The 22,768-nt window shown below is 65.2% G+C and overlaps 2 protein-coding genes across 2 annotated transcripts in view; one reads left to right on the forward strand and one right to left on the reverse strand.

Annotated features, from left to right (window-relative positions):
• Positions 1 to 3,799: 3,799 nt before the first annotated feature.
• CBX2 (chromobox 2) lies at positions 3,800 to 9,359 on the reverse strand. The gene is made up of 6 exons (XM_075441200.1): positions 9,337 to 9,359; positions 8,626 to 9,039; positions 8,507 to 8,550; positions 7,996 to 8,061; positions 6,107 to 6,176; positions 3,800 to 5,143 (listed from the first exon to the last, which is right to left on the reverse strand). The coding sequence occupies exons 2-6, from the start codon at positions 8,695 to 8,697 to the stop codon at positions 3,800 to 3,802; spliced, it is 1,596 nt and encodes a 531-aa protein (XP_075297315.1). The 5' UTR covers positions 8,698 to 9,039; positions 9,337 to 9,359.
• Positions 9,360 to 9,453: 94 nt separating this feature from the next.
• Positions 9,454 to 22,768, forward strand: part of RBFOX3 (RNA binding fox-1 homolog 3) — a 171,670-nt gene continuing 158,355 nt past the window's right edge. Inside the window, exon 1 of the mRNA XM_075441313.1 lies at positions 9,454 to 9,670. The gene's annotated coding sequence lies outside the window, so the exon portion shown is untranslated. The remainder of the gene's footprint in view (positions 9,671 to 22,768) is intronic.

Here is a 22,768-nt window from a genome sequence, read left to right on the forward strand (position 1 = left end):
GTAAAAACCTTCGCTCTTCACACCCAGCTCAGAAACCCACCGCGAACCGAAGCCCCTAAACCATCCCCAGCCTTCCACACACTCCAGTTTTTTTGGTACAAAATATATTTATAAAAATAGATGAAGTTTCTAGGGAAGATGGCCGAGTCGGCCACCTCTTCCAGTCCAACGGAACCCAACCAGAACGCTCAACCAGATTACGCTGGGAGAAACCATCCATCCAACGTACAAACACTGCAGGGCTTTCCACATCGGAAACCCCTCAGAGGATGACGAGCGACAAACCTTTAACCGGCTGTTTGACACACAGCTGAACACCCCCACCCATAGCAGCAAACTTAAAAAAAAAAAAAAGAGAAAAACAAGGTAGACCTAGAGTACTGATGGCACTGACTGGTGAACAGGGTCTGCACCGGCTTTCAGCCCCCATCCACAAAAGCTCCCAGTAAATCACTCCCATAATGAGCCCGGGAGAGGCCAAGGCCGACAGGAACTGGGCGCTGAGACAGCCCCGCGCTGCCCGGAGAGCCGCCGTCCCGCAACATGAGGTCGGGAGGGGGCCGGGGAAGGGGCGCAGGGGGAGACAACAGGCAGAAAACCCTCTGGATTAGCATTTTCCCCGACCTCAGACCTTTGGATGGAACCAGCTGGTGAGCAAAAGGCACAATAGCGAGCGGGGATGGCAGAGGGTGGGTGACGGGGGAAAGCTGCTCGCCGTCGGGGTTCGTGTTCCCCTGGGCACGACGGGCTCCCAGCGACCCCTCGCCGGGCTGGGAGGCAGCAGCAAGCCCCCGCGGGGAGAAACGCACTTGAGCTCAGGACGGGGGCTCGGGAGGGAGCAGCCGTGTCAGAGCCGGCGCGCAGCCAGCACAGCACCCGCCACCGCCGCTCGCCTCCCGCACCCTCAGGTGCCCCCTCCCCGGGGGACCACCAGCCCCCACCTCCTGCTGCTCTAGGCAAGAGCATCCCTGCCCGGCCGGCTCCCTCTGGGCGAGGATCCCTCGGCCCTGCTCCACACGATGCCGGCTGTCCCGCCAGGGACCAGGGCACCTCTCCCCACGGGTGTCACCGCTGTCTCCGGGACCCCGTCACCTCCCCGCTTTGCATAGGCACAAACCTGTCGTGGGACCGGCGTCGCAGACAAGGCTGAGATCCGGACGGTCCGAAAGGCACATCGTCGTTCAGTTTGGGTTTGCAAAGGCCGAGTCGCAAACATTTGGTGTGTGGGGAAGAGCTCCCCGTGCTCCCAGCTCCCCGGGTGCTCCCCCCGCCAGCTCCTGCCCCGCACACCCGGCAGCCACCACGCCTGGAGCCTTCGCGCCGGCCGCCACGGGCGAGCGGTCCCTCGGGCTGCTCAAAGCAGCGCCGGCTCGTTTGGCAAAGTTAAGGGCTGGAAGGTAAACGGCACAGACTGCGAAAGCCCCCTCCCTGGCAGGGTTCAAGGCCAGGCTGGATGGAGCTCTGAGCACCCTGGGCTGGGGGAAGATGTCCCTGCTCATGGCAGGGGGGTTGGAACCAGATGAGCTTCAAGGTCCCTTCCAACCCAAACCGTTCTGTGATTCATTCTATGATTTTGGCATTGTGGAGCTCAGCAGCAACTCCGTCCTCGGGGACCTCCTCCATGGACAACGCTCCCTCCTCTCCCCGGGGCCCAACGGGCAGCGCGGAGCTGGGCTGGGCAGCCAGCGGCAGGGCACGGCTGCCCAACGCCGTGGCGAGGTGAGGCTCAGGGCTGCCTGGCTGCACCGGGGCCGGACGGGGGCTGGCCAAGACGCCTGCTCAGCTCCTGCTGCGAGGCATCGATACGCCTCCACCCGCCCCGGCGTGCGTTGGCTCAGCCAAGACACCGTGCCCAGCGCCGCAACACAACGAGCTCAAAGCCACGACCACCAGGACGGTTGGGGATTGGACACAAAAGCTAAGAGGGAGCATCCCCGCAGCACCGGAGCCTGCTGCTGCCCATCGCTCGACCCAGCGCTGGCTTTGCGTGTCCCCCGAGAACGGCACGCCACCAGCCCATCAGTGGGCTGATGCGTCAGGGGAGGTCATCACAAGCACCTGTACCCCCAGTTTGGCCCATTTACCTCTGCACTCCCGTGCATAACAACACTGCGCGTGGCAAAGATGCCCGTCGTGGTGGCCGGCCAGTCACCAAGCACCCACGGCTGTGCCCATGGCACAGAGAGCACGCAGACGCGGGCAGGAACCCTTCGGAGGCATCGCCCAGCCGTGCACCCCGACCCGCTGGCTCCGCATGGCCCCCCGCAAGAAGCCCAGCACTGGCAGAACCGAAACGACCTCGAATGCTGCGAACTCTGCCTGAACTACGGCTGCGGATTTTGGCTTGTCAGAGTCATCTACAGTCGGGAAACAGATCTCCCTCAAAAAGCATCACTGGTTGCAATTACAAGCCAAAACACACAGCCCGGCTGCCGGCACGGGACGGCGAGATGCAGGCGAGAGGCACCCGCTGCCGGGCCCTGCCCTGCTCCCTCTCCTCCTTCCCACCGCTCCGGACCACCTGTGCAGGTGTCCCCGACCGGCTGCCGAGCCCTCCGGCCGGAGAAAACCGCGGATGACCAGCGTCAGGCAGACCCGGGGCGCAGGGCTGGCTCGCAGGCTGGGCTCCCGGCAGGGAGGGCTCGCTCACCCCCGGTGCCACTTTCTAGCTGAGCTGCAGCACTGACCCCGCGGACACCGGGCAGCCTGACCACCAGCCTACCTGCTGCCGGGAGGGTTGGCACGTTCTGCAAGGATGAAGAAATTCCCCCAGCTCGGTCCCTGCGAAAGCCTGGGAAGCGCTGAACGGGACGCGGAGACGCCGGTGATGCTGGGATGAGGCAGAGGAGCGGCGCCGGGGCTCTCTGGGCTGCACAGCAATTCGGGCTTCGCTTGCCTCTGAAAGTCAAGTCACTGCAAAGCAGCCAGCAGCTCTTGCTGGCTCCCACCCTCGGCAAGGCAGGACCCTCCCTGGGGCGGCACGGAGACGCCCGCTGCCAGCCGCCCCTTGCCCTGACGGAGGCACCTTTGACGCCCGGATCGTCAGTGGCATCCAGGATTCAGTCTTCCCTAGACTGGGTTTATTCCCCTCCCGCAAAAAAAAAAAAAAGAAAAAAAAAGATTTTTTTCCCTTAATAAAAAAATGTAAACAACATTTCCCTATCGGCTGGAAACCACAACAGAACCGTCGTGGGCTTCACCGTCATTGGAACTGACCTCGCCCAGGGGGGCGGCTGGGCTGAGTCTACCCTGAAAAGCCCCCGCGTGCAGCCGGCCCCCGCAGCCCCGAGGGCTGGGAGCGGCGGCTGTCCCATTTGGATTGACCTGTGACTCCCCACAGACAGATCCACGGGGAGCTCCGAGGAAAGAAAAGGACCTCCTCTTCCTCTGCTGAGGAGAAGCCTGGCCCGTCGCAGCTCCACACCCTCTCCCCACTGCCAGAGAGCCGCAGACCTTGTCGTCTGTAAAGCAAAGAAACCCGTGCGCAGTGAAGCCTGGCTCAGAACCTGCCACCCGTCCCTCCCCCCGGCAGCACTGGTGCTCCCGCTCCCAGAGAACGGCGTTGGCCACCTCTGCGCGGGGCACGGCGGGGATGGAGGGAAGCCGGGAGGGATCCGCCGACCCGCTGGCAGTTCGGAGCAGGTTTCACCGCGTCTCTCTCGAGCTTCTCTGGACACAAGTCCCAGCAGGTCTCACGAGGTCTCCGCGTTCACTTGAAGCAAGAAAAACGTGGTGGAAGAGCTGGGCAAAGCTGCGGGAGGGGCTGCAGGACCTCCCCCCTCCTCTCGCGTTCCCGGGCTCAGTATTGCCGTAGGTTGAAAAACCCGACGCTGGTGGGGGACTCCTTGACCGTCACTGTGATCAGGTTAGCGGTGACGTCGGTGACAAAGACATGCTCAATCAGGCTGCGGGTGGGTTTCCAGTCCTGGCTGGTCTGGATGGAGACAGACATGTTCTGACCCACGCCCGGGAAGGAAGCCGAATCCCGGTCCGAATCCGAGCTGGTCTCTTCGCCCGTGCTCACTTCGGAAAGGGCGGCCGGCTTGCGGCTCTCCGCGGCCGCGTGCCCCTCCTGCGCGCCAGCCGTGCCGCTTTTGGCCAAGTCCCTGTCGCCTGCCCGGTGCGCCGGCTTCTCGCTCTTGCCCCCGTCCCCCCCCGAGAGCCCGCCGGCGCTGGCAGCATTCAGCCCGGCCCCCGTCGCGCTGCCCTTCACGCCTCCGGCGCTCGCCGCCGCGCTGCCGCCGCCGGAGCCCTTGGCCAGAGCGCTGCAGAGGTGGCGAGGGAGGCTGCTCCCGCCGGCCGCGCTCGGCCCGTTTCTGACGCTCTGCAGGTTGAGAGCTTGGAGGTTCAGCTCCTGGCTGGAGGCCAGCTGGCTGCCGGCCCCGGACGAACTCGCCGGCGTCTTGCTGCCGTTGTGCAGCGTCTGGCCTCCCGCAGCAAACCCCGATTTCTGGTCCCCTCCAGCGCCGCCGCTCGGAGCAGCCGCCTTGGGTCCCTGCGCGCTCAGCCCAAGCTCCCCAGATCCTTTCTGGTTCCTCATCTTTAAGTCCAGCCCTAAGCCGCTCTTCCCGGCCACCTGGGTCTTCAGCGCCAGCCGGCCCAGGGGCGAGGTCTCTGCCAGCGCCTGGCTCTGGGACATCCTGTTCATGTAGTGGACGATGGAGCTCTGCCAGCTGATGGCCCGGGTCGGGCTCGTGGAGCCACTCTTCATCGCGCCGGGCAGGTTCTCCGCAGACGAGCTCCCCGAGCCGAGCCCGGCCAGGGCGCCCGGCGGGTCCTTCAGCGCGGCCGTGCCCGAGCCCTGCGCGCTGTGCTGGGCCGGCAGCTTCCCCGCCGGCTTGGCGCTGCCGCCCACCTCCTTCCGCGATGTCTTCAGCACCTTCGCCAGGCTCACGGTCCGGCGAGCTGCCTTCTGCTCCGGGGCAAGGGGCTTCCGTCCACGCTTCTTCCTGGAAGCGTCTTTCATTTCGGGCTTCGCCACCAGGATCTGGGCTTTCTTCTGCGGCACCGGGTGGGTGTCTCTGCTGCGGGGACCTCGCTTCGCTTCCAGGTCACTTTCATCCTCTTCATCCGAGGAGGAGGAAGAGGAGGATGTGGAGGAAGAGGAGCTACTTGACTTAGTTTTTGTGGGCATCTCTGGTTCCTGCAAAGCGACGGAGAGGGACGGGGGAAGAGGTAACAGGAATTACCAAAGAGCTGTTACCAGCACTGCAAATCCTCCAGCGGTGCCTGGCCAGGTGCCTCAGGCACACGCAGGCTCCGTCCCCGCATTATCAAGAAAGATGAGGAGCTACTGGAGAGAGTCCAGCGGAGGGCTATGAGGATGAGGAGGGGACTGGAGCATCTCTCCTACGAGGAGAGGCTGAGGGAGCTGGGCTTGTTCAGCCTGGAGAAGAGAAGGCTGAGAGGAGACCTTAGAAATGCCTCTAAATATCTGCAGGGTGGGGGTCAGGAGGACGGGGCCAGACTCTTTCCAGTGGTGCCCAGCGACAGGACAAGGGGCAACGGGCACAAACTGAAGCCCAGGAAGCTCCAGTTGAACCCGAGGAAGAACTTCTTCCCTCTGAGGGTGACGGAGCCCTGGCCCAGGCTGCCCAGGGAGGCTGTGGAGTCTCCTTCTCTGGAGATATTCCAGCCCCGCCTGGACGCGGTGCTGTGCAGCCTGCTGTGGGTGACCCTGCTTGGGCAGGGGGTTGGGCTGGGTGACCCCCAGAGGTCCCTGCCAACCCCCACCATGCTGGGATTCTGTTAGCTGGTCTGCTCGTTAGCTGATCGGCTCATCCTCTGCCGCCAAACGAGTCGGGGAGCGTACGGCCCAAACCCGGCCAGGCCTAAACACCAGGCAGGACCCCGGCGCCGGGGAACTCTTCTGCCTCCTCCTACGCCATCTCCACGATGAAGAGACATCCTCCTCACCGACCCACCCACCACCACAGCCTCCAAAGCCCCTCACCCGGGGTCTGCCGGCGTCGCTGTGTCCTCACCACCCTCTGTGGCCGAGTGCCCACTGCAGCCCGCGCCACGGCCAGGCGCTCGCTGCTGCCTGCCATGGCCAGAGCCCCTCCGGCGCCGTCGCGGCCGCGTTGCCACCGCCACCAGCACTCACCACGTGTTTCCTGGGCCTGCCCCGCGGCCGCTTCCCCCTCTTCCGATTCTGCACTTCTTTTTCGTGTTCCCTGAAAAACACAACGCTTAAGGACAATGTTTGCAGGGAAGAAAAAAACCACACCCGACGTCACCCTGGTTCCTCCCTTTCTTCTGCCATTACAAAACCCGCTCGCCCGGGGTGCTGCAGGCTCGGTTCCTCCCCCAGCACCCAAGCCGCGGTGGGAGGTGTCCCTCACCCCTTCCAAAGCGTGAGGACCTCTCAGGCTCCCAGCACACCGCTCACTTGAACCCACGCTGCCATGGGCCTGCCACACTCGGGCGCAGTCAAAAAGCCCCAAGAACCGTACGGGAACGCGGGGACTCGCGCAGTTCACCCTCCCCACGTGGCACCCAGCCGTTCGCCCTGCGGGACCGGCGCAGGTCACTGGAAGACTCCGGCCATGAATGCGACGCAGTGCAAGAAAAAGAACTGCAAAGTGAGGAAAAGGCTATAAAAACGGTGGCCTTAGGACAAGGACGGCTGTGTGGCCGCCGGGGTACCCCGGCTCAGCAGCAGGCATCTGCCCGGTCACGGGAGGCGAGGTGCTGCGTACAGCGCGGGACTGAACGGCGCGGCCGCTGAAACCAGTTCCCAGACTGCTCACAGAGCCCAAACCCTTCGCCGTGCAGGACCTGCCCGCTGGCTGCCCCGGTGCTGGTCCCTCGGTCCCACTGGTGCCGGCCACAGGCCGTCCGAGGGGAGGCTCGGGGTTTTGTCACACTGGCCGAGCACGGCTCCCCGCTCTGCTCGTGCCCGGGGAAGCCGAGGCGGTGACGGGAGAGCAGCCCTGTGTGCTGCCGGCACATCCCCACCGCCGGCGACGGACCGCACGGCGTTACCCATCCCAAGTCAGCGGCTCCTCCGATTCCTGGCGAGATTTGCCGTTCTTCTGGCGCAGCGGGATCAGGCAGACGGAAACGTCCGCCCCGTCCCTGCTGAGCCTCGCCGCGCTCAGCTGCTGGCGGAGCCGGCGGCCCCTCCGCTCGGCGGGGCAAAAGCAAAGGCATTCCCTGGAAACTCGGCAAGCTCTCCCCTCCGCCGGGCTCGTGTCACATCTCCCACACCTCCCGGTCCGGAGGCGGTGGCCGGGGCTGGCGGTCGCGCGGGGAACGCCTGCAGCCCCCTGCCCCGTCCTGCGGCTCTGCCTTTACGCGGGGCAGCGCTCCGCTCTAATGCACACGGCTAATTAAACACCGCGCGGTCTGCACTAACCACCAGATTCCATTCCTGAAAAGATGGATCCAGAAATGGGTTATAATTAAATCCTATCATAAACTTTAACGATTTTTATTAACACAGAGCCAAAATACTTGGCAGCACTGCGCTTGCCGTAGCCAGCTGGCTACTTTTTCAGCCCCATGCGTGACGCCGGGCGTACAATAGCTGCCGAACAATCGCCGCTCGGCGCCAGGCAGCGGCCCCGGCCCTGACACAGGACACCATTTTCTCCTCGCCCTCTCCCCGCTGTGCCCCCCACAAGCGCACTCCGGAGCCTTCCAAACCCCCGTTCCCACAGCCCCAGGCGCCGTCACCCCGCCGGGGCCTGCAGCCCCCCCCCAGCACAGCAAGACCCCGACCGCCAGCCGGGGAACCGGAGCCGAAGGTCTCTGCTGGGCGCTGCCATTGCCCACCCCGCGCGGAGCGGGCAGTGGGCTGCAGACCCTCGGTGCTCGCCCAGCCCGGGGAGCCGTCGCGCATGGACCTGAGCTGCGATTCCAGGAGACGAACAAAAGGCAACAGGCACGGCCGGCTGCGGGCTGTTGTTTCCCCAACTTCCACCGCACGCGCAGCCAATTAGAAGTTAATTGACTTCACCGTTTGCTTCGAAATATTTATAGTTTGCTCACTTCTTTTGGAAAGCCAGGAGGAGTCTCGGGTCAAGGATGTTCTCCTCGGGCTCCCAGCTGTTGTGCCTGCAACAGGAGATGGGGACTGGGGGGGGGGGCGGTGCTCCCCGCCGCCCCCGCTACCGGCCCGGCCCCGGGGGGGTCAGCCCAGGACAAACGCGCCCTTCGGGGCCCCGCAGCATCCCCGCACCGGGGGTCAGCAGCCCCGCACCAGGCAGGGGAGCGGGGTGGGGGTGGGGGGCGGCCACGCCGCCGCAGGAGAAGCGATCCCGCGCGTCCCGGGGGGGCTCCGGTTTCGGAGGGGGGGGGACGGGGGGGGGACACACGCTTGGGGGGCGGCGGGCCCGGCCCGGGGGGGGGGGGGGGGGGGGGGGAGCGGAACCCCACGCGGCGGCGGGGAGGGCCGGGCCGCGGCCGCGCTTATTTGTAAACAAAAGGAGCGGCGCGACCCGAACAAAAGCGGCCCCCGCGCGCCGCCCCGCACCGCCCCGCACCGCGCGGCCCCGCTCACTTGGAGGACCAGCCCCGCCACTTGACCAGGTACTCCAGCTTGCCCTGCGGAGAGAGACGGGGAGAGGGGCGTTAGCGACGGGGAGGGGGTGGCTGCGGGGGGGTGCGGGGGGGTCCCACCTTGCGCAGCCGCTTGCTGAGGATGCACTCGGCGGCGAAGACCTGCTCCCCCACGCTGCTCAGCTCCTCCATGGCCCCGGCCCCGCGCACACGCGCACGCACGCACAAGGGGAGCCCCCCGGGCGCGCCCCCGACGGCGGCCGCGCGCGCGCTCCCCTCCCCCCCCCATCCCCATCCCCGCGCGCCCCCCGGCACAATGCGGCGCGCGCGCCCCCGGCGGGGTGGGGGGTGGGGGTGTGTGGGGTGTGTGGGGGGGGGTCCCCCAAAACTCCCCGCTGGCCAATGGGGAGCGGGGGGCGGGGCGTGCCGGTGGAGGGGTGGGGGTGGGGGTAGGGGGGAGGCATTGTCTGTGCCGACCCCTCCCCTTCCTCCCGCGCCGGGGGCGGCCGCTGCCCGGCCGGAGCGGGGACAATGCGGACGGCCCGCGCGGGGGCTTTGTTCTCGCCGGGGCCGCGGGGGGGGCGGGCGGCGCGGGTGGGGGCTGGCAGCGGGGAGGGGGGGGGTACACCCGGGACCCCCGTCCCGCGCGGCCCCGCGCTCCCGGCCTCGCACACGCGGGGTCCCGCCCGGGGACAAAGCCGCGGCGTGGGCACCCCCGCGCACCTCCCGCGCAGCCCTCCCGGCCCGGAGCTGGGGAGCGGGGGGGTCTCCGCGCGGTTCTGGTCCTGAACTGGTCGGTTACGGGAGGGAATAAAGCGCGTTTCCTCGGGGGGCGGCGGCGGCCCCGCAGCCCTCTCCCCGCGCCGCGCTCCCGGCCCCGCACGGCCCCGGGGCGTGCGGGGCGGCGCGGGAGGCTGCGACGCGGCGGCTGTGGGCGTGGAGTGGCGGAGGCTGGAGCTCGGCGGGCATGGAAGAAGATGAGTCAGCACCTCGGGGAGCTGGCAGCCGCGGGCCCGCAGCCCGCGATTAACCGTGCGGGAGCCGGCGGGAAATGAAGCTCCGCAGCCCCGGGGTGCCCGCGGCGCGCGGGGGCTGAGCGGGAGCCGGACGGGCGATGGGGGTCCTGCGCGGGGCCCCCCGCATCCCTCGGGCACGGCCGTCTGCGGTAAGCGATGCCGGGCGCAGGGCAGCGTCGGGGGCCGCTGGCTGGCGCGGGGGGCTGGCCTGCTGCGGGGGTCCCCCCGCGCCGGACGGGCTGTGTGAGCGGAGCGGGGCTGCGTGGGCTCGGGACGGGGACGGTGCCGGGCGGGCTGGGTTGCCTCTGGGTGCTGGTCCTCGATCGAGCGCTGCCCCAGTTTATTGGTTTGCTTCCACAACCCCGTTTCGGCGTCGCTTCGGTGCCGTTGGCGCGGTGGGTGCTGGCCGGGAGGTGACGCCGAGACGCGACCCAGCGCCGCGCGTTTGCTCTCCCAAGGGTGCCTCGGCCATCCGGCAGCTCTGCTCTTTGTGTGCCGCCCTCCTAAAGATCGGTAAGGAACCGTGTGCGGCTTCCCGTCCCCGCACGCGCGAGCCCTGTGCCTGCACGCTGCGGCGTTGGCGGCGGCGTGCGTGGGGCTGGCCCGGCTGCCGGGGTCCGGCTCACCGGCACCGAGAGACGCGCGCCCCGGTTCGGGTAGTGCCGGGTGGGCTCTGCGCCAGCCACCCCTCGGCGCTGGTGCTCCTGTGCTCCGCCGAGGACATGGGAATGGAGCAGCCAAGCTTCCCCCCGCAGCGGGGAGGGCGAGGGCGGTGTGAGCCGGGGGGCTCTGCTCGCTGGGGTGGGGAGCGGAGCAGCCCTCGGCATTCCGGTCCCTTCGGGGACCGAGTTTTCAGGAGCTGGTGCCTGGCGCAGGGCTGTGCCAGCGGCGTTGTCCCCGGCTCCTCGTGGCCAGCCCCGAGTCGTCCCCTCCTGCGGTGACCCCCGTTCCCGTGACGCCGTGCAGCTCCTGCACCGCCTGCGTTCCCGCTCCCCTCCGCCTCGACCGGGAGCTGTGTCCCCTTTGCTGGCCGGGGGGAAAAGGGCTGTGCCGCTCCGTGGACTGGGAATCTCCATTGCATCCCCAGGGGCTTACTGGGAGCTGGTGCTGGTCAGCTGGGGTGGGCTGCGTGCTTCTGCCGGTTTTCCCCAGTCTGGAGCTGCAGGTTGCTGCGCGGGGTCTGAACGCGGCGCGTGATGGCCGGGCAGAGCGGGCACCGTCTCCTCGGAGCCCGAAGCCCACCGCGCCCTGGCTCTGCTCCGCTCCGGCGTGGCTGCTGCCGCGGGGTGGTCGCGGCTTTCCCGGGATGCGATGGCTTTAGTGGAGCCATGGGGGTACATGAAAAATCTCGCTGTTTCTCAGAGAAGGAAAAGAAAGAAAACAAATCGGTCTAAGCATTAAAAAAGCCCCAGCTCGTGGCTTTGAAAATTTGCAAAAACAGGAAGCGAATGAAAACACCCGACGTTTGTTAATGTGTTAAAATATTGCGAGTTTTCACGTCGCGATTCGGCGCGTTTGCTCTCGGGCTCGGCGACAGCCAAACGACCACGCTGGGAGCGTCGCTGCCTGCCCTGCTCCGGGCCGGGGTCCGGCCCAGCCTGATCCGTCTGGGGGCTTCGGCGTTTCAGGGGAGTAAAATGATAAAAAGAGAATTGTCTGCGGGTGCCCTCTGTCCCCGGCCCCGCTGCCGCCTCCCGCTCACCGGGGAAGCACAGGGCCGGCGTCTGCGCGGTGTGACCGAGGGCAAGGAGGGCTGGGGCTGCAAAGGCGGAACCGGGGGAGCTGGGGGCCCTGGCACAGCGCGGTGTCCCCGTCCTGTGAGGGGACCGTCCCTGGGCAACGCAGAGGCACAGCCCCCCGGGAGGTGCCGGTGATGCCGGAGCTGCAGCTCCACCTGCGAGTGCCTTTGGGCCAGACGCGGTGTTCTCCATCCCTGATGGAGACTTCACCTTCCCGGAGAAACTTGGGAACACGCAGGGAGCGGCTTGGCTGCCACCGTCCCCCGCTCCCGCCCAGCCAAGCGGTGGCAGAGCCAGCGAACTCGGCAGCCGCTGGGAAAACCTTCGGCACCTTGAAACCGAGATTCAGATCACAGAATCCCAGAATCCCAGCATGGCAGGGGTTGGCAGGGACCTCTGTGGGTCACCCAGCCCAACCCCCTGCCCAAACAGGGTCACCCACAGCAGGCTGCACAGCACCGCGTCCAGGCGGGGCTGGAATATCTCCAGAGAAGGAGACTCCACAGCCTCCCTGGGCAGCCTGGGCCAGGGCTCCGTCACCCTCAGAGGGAAGAAGTTCTTCCTCGGGTTCAGCTGGAGCTTCCTGGGCTTCAGTTTGTGCCTGTTGCCCCTTGTCCTGTCGCTGGGCACCACTGGAAAGAGTCTGGCCCCGTCCTGCTGACCCCCAACCTGCAGATATTTAGAGGCATTTCTAAGGTCCCCTCTCAGCCTTCTCCAGGCTGAACAAGCCCAGCTCCCTCAGCCTCTCCTGGTAGGAGAGATGCTCCAGTCCCCTCCTCATCCTCGTAGCCCTGCGCTGGACTCTCTCCAGTAGCTCCTCATCTTTCTTGAACTGGGGAGCCCAGAACTGGACAGAGTGCTGCAGATGGGGCCTCACCAGGGCAGAGCAGAGGGGGAGGAGAACCTTTGTCGCTCTTCTGAGTACGCCGGACATCCCAGGAATGCTGTCGGTAGCAGCGGCGTTGTGCTGGGGCGGAGGGTTGCTGCCAGAGGAAGGTGTTCGCCCCAAACCCAGCCCTTCCCAGTGACAGGGTCGGGGGGCTTGGAGCAGGCGTGTGGAGCAGGGCATCACCCAGCAGCGAGAGCCCGTCCCGGCTGGGTACCAGCAGCGAGGGCCACGGCTGCTCCGCGGGACTCGCCGAGCGCAGAGCCCTGGCTGGAGCAGCCCAGGTGGGGGTCCGGGCCATGGCTGTTTCCCTGTGTCGCTGTGCCCGGACCCCCAGGCAGAAGGAGCGCGGGCAGGGGTGCCGCGTGTTGCCCCAGCGCTGCGGACGTGGGGGCTGCCGGGGTCAGGGTCGGTAGCGCCGGGGTTTTCTGAGGGGCTGCCAAGGGCGTCAAGCTGTTCCAGGCGTTGAAGGACGGAGCCGGGGCCGGCCCAGGGTGCGGCTGGGCCACGGTGGCCATGTTTGTTGTGAGCAAATGGTGGTCACTTTCCCAAGGTGTCGGTGCAGAGATCTGCGTCTCATGTGGGCACCGCAGCCGGGTCTGGAGCCGCGGGGCTTGAGGGAGGGGATGACCGGAGAGCTCATCACGCCCGGGCCCGTGGCTCGGTGTGAGACTGGTGGGGGCACGTGGCACCCCCAGACCGGGCGTTTCAGGAGGCAGCAGTTCTCCTGCTAAGTGTGTGCGTGCCATCAATAAATACGTGTGTGTGTGTGTTTGTTGTTATGTGACCATCCAGGAGCAGCTGGGACCCCCGGGCAACCAGCGTCTCTGGCACAGGAAAAAGAAAGGGAAGCAAATGGTGTGGAAATGCGGAGCGAATTGGGCTGCCGTACGCAGCGGGGCTCTCCCTGCCGCCTGACCCCCGGCCCCGGGCAGGGGGGAATGAATTGCTGGGGGATGGGGGGACAGGGGGAGATGCAACCCTCGGCGGGGCGGGGGTCTCGGCTGACCCAGCCACGAGTCAGGCAGCGACTGCGTCCACCAGCACAAACCAGTATGGGTTTGCCAGCGAGGCCAGGCTGCGTCAGGCAAATGTACGCTGGAAACGTCACACGGTGGAAGCGCACACGGTGCCCGATGCAGCAGGAAGGGCTGGGAGAGACTCAAAGCAGGACGCGCAAAATTGGAGAGTGGCTTCGAGGTGCTGGGGAGAGGCTGGGCTGGGGCAGGGGGTCCGCAGCTGAGTTAGGTGGTCCCGGCTCGGTCAGTGGGGTCAGACCCTCTCAGCCTCATCCAGCCGTCCTGGGACGGCGAAGTGTCCGTCGCTCCGAGGCTGCAGTGTCAGAGCGGAGGGGAGGACTGCGAGGTTGAAGCGTGTGGCGAGGCTCTCCAGGGCCTCACTCAGAGCAGCCCTGCAGTGGGTGCCCGGTGCTGGGGAGACCCCAGGCTCAGCGGCTGCCCGAGCAGGGTCCCGGTGGGTGTCCAGTGCTGGGAGCATCCCGGGCTCAGCAGCTGCCCAACCGGGGTCCCGGTGGGTGGCCGGTGCTGGGAGCATCCTGGGCTCAGCAGCTGCCCAAGCAGGGTCCCGGCCTTGTGCTGCCGAGAGCTTCGGCTCTGCGTGGTGATCGAGCGGCACCCACGGGGGGATTCGGCCCCGCGGGAGGATTCGGCCCCGCGGAAGCCCCCGAGGCCGCTGGCACCGAGCCCCGGCGGGATGTGCCGGTCCCGGTGCCGGAGCTGGCGAGCGGCCCGTGGCCCCGGGGGTCGGGCAGCCAGGGAGATGCTCCCGGGTGGGGGGGTTTGTGGGGGGCTGCCCCCCGCCCGTGCCGGGCCCTCCCGGGGGGGCTCCGGGCGGTGAGCGCTGCGCGGGCTCCCCCGCCCGCCGGCTGCCGGTACTGCACCGGGACCGCCGGCCGGGCCGCTCCGCGCGGGACCGGCGGGCGGGGGTGGGCGGCGGGAACGGGGCCCAAGGCCGGTCCCGCGGGTTCTGGCGGACGCGCGTGTGCGGCAGCCAGGAGCTCGGGGAGGGGGGCACGGGGAGCGGGTCTGGGGGGAGGACGGGGAAGCGGGGCTCTGGCCAGGGAGGGGGCCCCTCGGGGGTCCCGCAGGGCTGGGGGCTGCAGAGTGCGGAGGATGCACTGTGCTATGGCTGGGCCAAAAGCTGCCGCGATCGATGCTCGCTGCTTCATTTCGCCTTACTCCGAGCGAAAATAGCCTGATGGCAACGCGGGGATCGCGGGGGCAGCGGGGTCTTCCTCGCAGGGCCGTGGCGGGGCTCAGCCTCCGGCCGGCACGGTGCGATGGTTCTGACAGAGCCCTGTCCCGCTGGGACGCTGCCCGGTGGGCCGGGAGCAGGATCCCCACCCGCACCGGCGGCAAAGGTCGGCCGTCAGGTAAGGGTTCCCGCCCGGAGGTTGGTCCCCGTGAGCTCCGCGTTGCCTGCGTGGGTCTGCGAGCATCCTGCCCTGCGCCCGCCGCGGTCGGCTGCCGGGCACCCCGGGGACGCTGGCACGGGGCATGCGGAGCCTGGCACGGCTGGGCTGGCAGCTCCACGTGCTCTGACTGCCGGGCTCGCGGGGATGCCGGCTCCACCGCCGAGCTGGCTGCCTCTGCCCGTGGCGCGGGGACGGCTGCGCTCCCCTGCGCGGAAAGTCCGAAGGTCACCACCCGTAGCACTGGGAAAGTTACTCTGTGCTATGATTATTATTTTAGATAATACTTGCCGTGCTGGCGCAGGCGGCTCCCCTTTCGGAGCCTCCCCGTCGTTCGCTGCCGGGCTGCCTGCGCGGCGCGCTGCCGGCCTGACCCCCACCCCCAGCACGGTTTCGAGCCAAACATTTTCTTCCTGTTTTTCCGAGGGGAGCGCGCGTCTCTCGTTTCATCTCGTTGGGTGATGCAGGGAAGGCAGCGTGAGCAAAGTCTCTATGGCAACAGATGTTTATCGAGCCCCTGAGATGAGGCACAGGGTTGGGGAGAGGCACTTCTGCGCCTGGGATGGGGTCTGGGGCTGCGGGACGGTGGGATGTCCTGCTCCCTGGCCCCCGAGCCCTGGCCTGGCTGAGGGATGCTGGGCTGCTTCCTGCAGAGAGAAGTTTGGGCTCGTACGAGGGCCCTTTGCATCCAGGGTGCACCAGCCCCGCTGCGGAGGGGGCACCAGGCGGGGGGCGCGAGCTGGCACGGGCTCTGCGTGGCCCTGGGCTGGGGAACGGCAGGGCTGGGTGTCTGCTCTGAGATGGGGGGGTCCCGGCCATGTCACTGCCACATCCCCTGCTCTGCGGCACACATCCAGGACCAATGCCCGCTCCCAGAGCGCCCAGGAGCCGAATCGGGGCTGCAGAGGGGTTGCGCCCGTGGGCGCTGCTACGGAGCAGTGCAGCCGGGGCCCGTCCTGCCTGCGGGTTTGGAGCTCGGGGGCGTCGAGGTGGCATTTCCCAATTTTGTGACAGCCATAAGGGGCAGGAAATTGTAGTCAGAGAAGTGGAACGGTGCTCAGGGCACCTGCAGCTCGCGGGGCAGGGGCTGCAAACCCTGCTTGCCTTTGGGGTACCCCCCAGGCTCCCGGGCCGGGCGGCTGCCTCTGCCAGAGCGGAGCTGGTTCTCCCACCAGCGCTGCTGCCGGAGCCCAGCCCCGCGGCCAGAACCGAGCTGGGGCTGCGTCCCCTCCGCGTGCCGAGGCTCTCCGCGCTGCCGGAGCCCAGCACCCGCTGCAGGAGCCTCCTGGCGTGCTCAGAATCACAGAATCACAGAATCCCAGCATGGTGGGGGTTGGCAGGGCCCTCTGTGGGTCACCCAGCCCAACCCCCCTGCCCAAGCAGGGTCACCCAGAGCAGGCTGCACAGCACCGCGTCCAGGCGGGGCTGGAATATCTCCAGAGAAGGAGACTCCACAGCCTCCCTGGGCAGCCTGGGCCAGGGTTATCACAGAACTGCGATACGGTTTTAATCGCTTTGGACGCTCGAGGGGTGCCGCCTGTCCCTGGTCACAGCAGAGCTGTTCTGCCTCCAGCAGATGGGGAAGCCGGGGTAATGTGGCCATGGGGTGACCTTGTCAAGGTCAGGCTGTGCGTCGGTGCCAGCTTCCGCCGCGGCGCATCCCGGCGTGCACCCCAAAGCTTGGGAGAGGCGTCTCCCCCCGGGACTCAGCCATTCTGGAGCAATGTGGATCAGTAATTTGGGGAGGTTTTTGAGACTGGAACCGGTTGTCTTCTCGAGACGCGTCCTTCCTCGTCTCACCACACTTTTCTGGTGGAGCTGCCGGGGCCGCCGAGGCTGCGAGACAGGAAAGCGCAGCCCGGCCGTTACTGATCTCACGTACGCGCGGCCTGCGGGTACCGGCTGGGGGTGCGCGGTGCTGGGGGTGCCAGGAAATTGGGCTGGGGATCGCTCGTCCTGGGGGGTCCCCAGGCACATGCACCCTCATTTCCCTCGCAATGAAGCATTCACCCCTCCGTCGTGACGCCCACACGCCGGCCCAGGCGCGGGCGCACGGGGAGCCCGGGGAGCCGAGGGACGGTGCGGCAGCGGCGGGCAGGGGGCTGGGGCGACATCCAGCCCCCTGAAAGCCCCGGGGAGCATCAATGCTGACCCGGGTGGTGAAAATCCAGAGCGTGTCTGCCTGAGGTGTGCGGGGTGGGCTGCGGGGAGGGGGTGGTGGGCGATGCGCAGCGCGGGGTCTCACGTGTGGGCAGAGCCCGGAGACGCCAAGGCGAAGCGGGGCGCGAGTCTGGGGGGGTCTCTGCTTGTCTGCGGAGCCGTTACCTGTGCGGGGGGGGTCAGGGTCTTCCTGCCCAGCGTCCCAGGAGCAGAGCCATCACCAGCAGCGCCGGCCCCGGCTCGGCGCGGGGAAGAGGGGCCCTGGAACCTGCGGGGCCGGGGGGAGCAGCTCAGCGCCGTGCTGGGGCCCGCACCGGGAGCAGCCCACCCCACCCCCCACCCCCCCCCACCCCGCCAGGCTGCGGTCCCGGGGGGCTTCTGCGGGGATGCGGTCCCCGGGAGCATCCGAAGGGGCTGCGGGAGGGGGGGGTCGGGGCCATCCCCGCATCCACCTCCCCGCGGGAGCGGCCGCCGCCAGGTGTCGCTGTCCCCGCGGGGACGGCGGGCGCGCGCGGTGCGGGGGGACTCACGCAGCAGGGGCCGGAGCGCGGCCAGCGAGCCGTCGTGGGGCTCCGGGGCGATGCCCAGCAGCTCGCAGAGCAGCGCGTAGACGTGGACGCTGTCGAAGGGCTCGACCTGCAGCCCGCGCCGGAAGGCCGGCCCCGCCGCGCGGAAGATGGTCTTCATGTTCATGGCGGCGTTGTCGAAGCCGTGCTCGCCCTTGTTGAACTGCACCTTGTACCTCTGGGTGGGAGACAGAGGGTGCCGGAGCCCGGACCCCTCGGCCCAGCCCGGCGCGGCACCCGGCACCGAAGCGGCGGCGCTGCCGGATGCCTCCGCCTCCCAGCACCGGGCTCCCGCGGCCGGGCCCTGCAGCCGCTGGGTTTAACGCGCTGTTGGGTGTCTTGGGGTTTGTGGAGCTGGTCTGATGGTGTTAAACTTAGCAGAAGCCCGAGGGTGCTGCCCATCGTAGAATCATTAAGGTTGGAAGACACCTCTAAGATCAAGTCCAACCGTCACCCCAACACCCGCACGCCTGCTGAACCATGTCCCAAAGTGCCACATCCCCATGTTTTTTGAACCTCTCCAGTGATGGGGACTCCACCACCTCCCTGGGCAGCCTGGTCCAAAGCCTGACCACTCTTTCAGGAAAGAAATTTTTCCCAATATCCAATCTGAACCTCCCCTGAAGCAGCTTGAGGCCATTGCCTCTTGTCCTATCACTAGTTGCTCAGGAGAACAGACCAACCCCCCCTCACTGCACCCTCCTGTCAGGGAGCTGCAGAGAGCGAGAAGGTCCCCCCTCAGCCTCTTCCAGCCTGAACAGCCCCAGCTCCCTCAGCCCCTCCTCATGGGACTTGTTCTCCAGCCCCCTCCCCAGCCTCGCTGCCCTTCCCTGGACACTCTCCAGCCCCTCAGTGACACAGCCTAGACACAGCTCTCAAGCAATAATGCCTTGCAATTTCCCTCCCTAAATGTCAGCACATCCGAATTTTGTTGTAGTGAGGAGCTTCACGATGGGAAGCTGCCTGCTGGCCTTGGCTTTGGGTCTACCCTTAACGCTGGGCCGGGAGAGGATCTTGCAAATGAAAATCCATGTTCATGCAAGCCCTGCTCCAAGGCTTCTGGACCCTGTTTTATCTGAACGGCAGAGGTGGTCTTTACACAAAGAGCTGGATTTTCCACCTGTTTGCAGGGAGACCAACCAGCATGAAGGCGTAAAGCTGGGTGGGTACCAGGGTGCCGTGAGAAGGGCAGGAGGAGAGAGGCAGATCCCCCAAAGCCCGTGAGATGTGTCTGCACATGCCTCTTACCCCATGGATCACGTAGCCTGGGTCGCTGTACAACAGGAGCGGGGTGATCCGGGAGTGGTTGGCGTAGTGGAACCTCTTTGGAAAGTCTTCTTTCTTGTACACGTGTAGCTTTGGGTGGGCATTTTTCAGGACTGAATACACGTGCTCTAATCTTCCTTCTTTTGGCAACAGTAGTCCGTTTGGTCCGTAATCTAAGAGTTCAAACTGGATGTCACTGAACGTGAAGTTCTCTACGGTCCGGATGTGAATCTCGTCGGTCTTTATGACAGTCTCCATGCCATGGTCGGACGTGATGATGAGGTTGAGGGTTGATTCCAGTCCGCTTTCCTGGATGCGCTGCCGCAGGTAACCAACGGTTCTGTCCACCTGCTCAATCATGCTCTTCCTCTGCGTGGATTCGGGGCCGTACTTGTGTCCCGTTGAGTCTGGCTCACCGAAGTACAGGGTGATGAAGTCCAGGTTGTTCACCGTGAACCATTCCATGGCGGTGTTGATGTTCTCTCTCCAGTTGGTTTCGTTGCTGTAGTTGAACAAGAAGGGCTCCACCAGCTTCATATTCACTTCTTCTCCTTGATATGTTGCTCTTCCGCCGGGGAAATAGATGGAGCCTGTCTTTAAGCCCTGTTAATGGAGACATGGCGTAAACTCACCTGGACTCGCCCTGTAGCATCTCTCCATCTGTCAGTGCAAACACCTACCAAGGCGGTTAGTTCATTCAGCCCCCTAATGTCTACCTCTGCCTCTAACGAGGTTTTCTTGCTCATTGCCAATTAAAAGTGATTAATGGAAAGCACTGCCCTTCCCAGAACTCCTGCACGCTAGTTTTCTCACTGCATCGGTCACACGAGTTATAACTTGGGGAACGGTGACCCGTTTGTACCTCGCCTGGACCCTCCGGCTCTCGTTGGGGTGGGTTTCGCTCCAGCCGTGTCAGCGCTCACCCTGGAGCCAACGGGGCCAGCTTGGCAGGTAAATGTGGGCAAAGCTACGTGTCGTGGGCCAGTCTCAGGCCCCGTCTCAAAGCCAGAGCCAAAGCCTGTGGGGATTTAGGCAAGCCTTGCTGCAGCCCCCAGGGAGGAGGGGACCGGCCCCCGGTGCTGGGGCTGTGGAAATCGGGTTTGTGCCTCGAAGCGCGTGAAACTCCTGGGCTCGGGACGCTCCGCAAGGAACCAGCTGAGGTTTCTTTAAACATAAAAAGGATAACCTGTTTAATTAATGGCTTAATAAAGCTGAAATGCGTCTATTATTTTTTACAGTTTTTAATAGAACGATCGTAATTATTCCTGCCAGCGTGTGGGGATTTCGTTTTTCTGCTGGTGCAATGAGCCTGTCGTTTGCAGTGAGGATGTTCGCTCGTGGCCACTAGAGATCGTGGCTTGCCCGTAGCTTCTGCTGCACGCTTGCGGGCGGGACCCGTGGGTGCAGGGTCTGTGCCGAGGCGGTGGCCCACTTGCCTGTCTCTGCGCCGTGATCCAGATGGGCAGGCTGCCGTTGTCCCACCAGCTGTCCACGGCTTGCGTGAAATAGTAGGGCAGCTTCAGACCCGTGCTGGTGTTGAACCACATGTTGTGAATCACCCCGTGGTTCTCCAGGTACCTCCCTGTCAGGAGAGATGGGGGTGAGCCGGGCTGCGGCTGGGGGTCCAGCCACCGTGGTGGGTGATGGGCTGGGGGTGAACCGGGCTGGGGCTGGGGGTCTGTCCCCTGCACTGGGTGATGGGCTGGGGGTGAGCCGGGCTGCGTCTGGGGGTCTAATCCCCATGCTGGGCGGTGGGCTGGCTCCAGGTTGACAGGGAGCTTTGTGCCCCATCGCAGCTCTCCCCTTGCCTCTGCTCTGCCTCCTTCCTCCCCCTGCCTCCTACAAAGCGGGGTTCCCAGGGCAGGGAACGGGCTGCTGGGGGTTGTCTGCTCCTCACGCGGGGAGCTGACCCCAGGAGGGTCTCACCCGGACCCCGAGCCAGGGCACCCTCGCCCTGGAGGTGCCGGTGCTGCCCGTAATTCCTCCTGCCCTGCTCGGTGCCGGCGGGGTTCACCGTCAGCCTGCCTTTAGCTGATGGCTTTGGTGTTCCACTTTCTCTGTTGCTGGCAGCCTGCGAGGTCAGCACGCAGCAGAAATTCCCATTAGAAACGAGAGAGTTGCACTTTGTGCTGCTCCGTTTCATGCTATTTTTATTATTCTGGTCCCGAAGACTGCACCGTTACCGTGCGATATCCCTCTCCTCTCCTGCATCGACAGGGCCCCCCTGCCTATTCTCATCAGCAGATTTCATTAGCATGTTCCACTCTTTTATGCCAAGGTTATTAATGAAAATCTTAAATAAAATTGGCTCCAAAATCAATTCTTCAGGAATTCCCCTGTTGCCCTCCCTCCAGCTTGACAATCTCCTCTCAGCGTCACCTGCCGTCCTCTCCCCTGTAGCCCGTCACTGCCCCGCGTTCGGTTTTGTACCAATCTTCATCTTCTCCATCTTAACTAATGATTTCCCACGTGGCACCGTATCAAGCACATTACTGAAGTCCAGGAAGATTAAATTTAGTGCATCTCCCTTGTCTAAAAAATCATTTATCTTATCAAAGGAGGCTGTCGGGTCGGTCGGGTGCTATTTGCCGTCGATAAGCACAGGTTCGGCTCTGTCCCTGCCTGCAGCTACTGCCTGGTCTCTCGCTGACCGGGGAATCTGGATCAGGATCGAATGGAGTGTTATTCTGTATTTGTGCCGCTGTGATTATATTTGTGTGTTTGCAGTGTTGTAGCGTGCCTTGTACCCCAATATGCACACGGACGAGAGGCTGTCGGTACCTGGCACCTGTGTAATGTAAACAGTGCGGGCATGCTAACCAAAGCAAAGGGAGGACACTGGGGCGAGAGGCTGATTCGTGCCACAGCTGAACACCAGTGACTAAAGTAAATGCAGCCTTCAGCTGCATGGGCTGCACTTTAATCTTTGTTTTGTCACTCGGGCAGATAGGGAAGTAGAAGTAAACTTGAACTGCAGGCCATCCTGTGGTGGAAGAGGAGGAAACGTCTCCAGGCACAGACAAAAAGGGAGCCTGGAGGCTGCGTGAGCGAACCAGGAGGGGAGACCCCAGACCCTGCGAACGGGACTGGATGAGCAGAATCCCAGCATGTTGGGGGTTGGCAGGGCCCTCTGTGGGTCACCCAGCCCAACCCCCTGCCCAAGCAGGGTCACCCACAGCAGGCTGCACAGCACCACGGCCAGGCGGGGCTGGAATATCTCCAGAGAAGGAGACTCCACAGCCTCCCCGGGCAGCCAGGGCTCCGTCACCCTCAGAGGGAAGAAGTTCTTCCTCGGGTTCAGCTGGAGCTTCCTCTGCTTCAGTTTGTGCCCGTTGCCCCTTGTCCTGTCGCTGGGCACCACTGGAAAGAGTCTGGCCCCGTCCTCCTGACCCCCACCCTGCAGATATTTATCATCATTTCTAAGGTCCCCTCTCAGCCTTCTCTTCTCCAGGCTGAACAAGCCCAGCTCCCTCAGCCTTTCCTCGTAGGAGTGATGCTCCAGTCCCCTCCTCATCCTTGTAGCCCTGCGCTGGATTCTCTCCAGTAGCTCCTCATCTTTCTTGAACTGGGGAGCCCAGCACTGGACACAGCACTGCAGATGGGGCCTCACCAGGGCAGAACAGCGGGGGAGGAGAACCTCCCTGACCTGCTGCCCACACTAAGGAAGACACACACACGGAAGGGCCGTCGGGAAATCGGGGGACCGATGGCGGCTGTCGATGCGGTAACAGCTGGCAGGCACCAGCTCGAGCTGCAGCTCGTGTGTTTGGGATACGTGGACACAAACCAGTTGACCTGATCTGTTGTTAGGGCTAATCTCAGGGATGGGCCCTGCTGGGGTGGCCTCCGCGTGGTCCCTGCCACGATCGAGGTGGCAGCCGCGAGATTCTAGTGACGTCTGGTGCTGTTTGCCTTCGATAAGCACCGGTTCAGTGCTGTCGCTCTCTGCAGCTATTGCCTTGTCTCCTGCTGCGTTGCCGAAATCTGACTACCCTGTTCCGAAATACGGCTACCACTGTGGAGGGTGGGCGGCTGCTGGGCTTGGTGTCCTTCACTGATGCCGATGTGCCCTCCCCCAGCTGCCCCCTGTGCTGCTCACCCGGCGTGTAGCCGGCGGGCACTCACCGGTCAGCAGCGTGAAGTGGCACGGGCTGGTGATGGTGATGAAGGCAGGAGTCATGTACCGCGCCTTCACCCCC

Source organism: Opisthocomus hoazin, chromosome 21, assembly GCF_030867145.1.
Source record: "Opisthocomus hoazin isolate bOpiHoa1 chromosome 21, bOpiHoa1.hap1, whole genome shotgun sequence".
Classification (NCBI taxonomy): domain Eukaryota; kingdom Metazoa; phylum Chordata; class Aves; order Opisthocomiformes; family Opisthocomidae; genus Opisthocomus; species Opisthocomus hoazin.

Coding starts and splice junctions, on each gene's coding strand:
- CBX2 (XM_075441200.1), bottom strand. CDS start 8,697: ATGGAGGAGCTGAGCAGCGTGGGGGAGCAGGTCTTCGCCGCCGAGTGC. Junction 8,551..8,625: donor TCAGCAAGCGGCTGCGCAAG/GTGGGACCCCCC, acceptor CTCTCTCCGCAG/GGCAAGCTGGAGTACCTGGT. Junction 5,144..6,106: donor GCAGGCCCAGGAAACACGTG/GTGAGTGCTGGT, acceptor GTCGCTTTGCAG/GAACCAGAGATGCCCACAAA.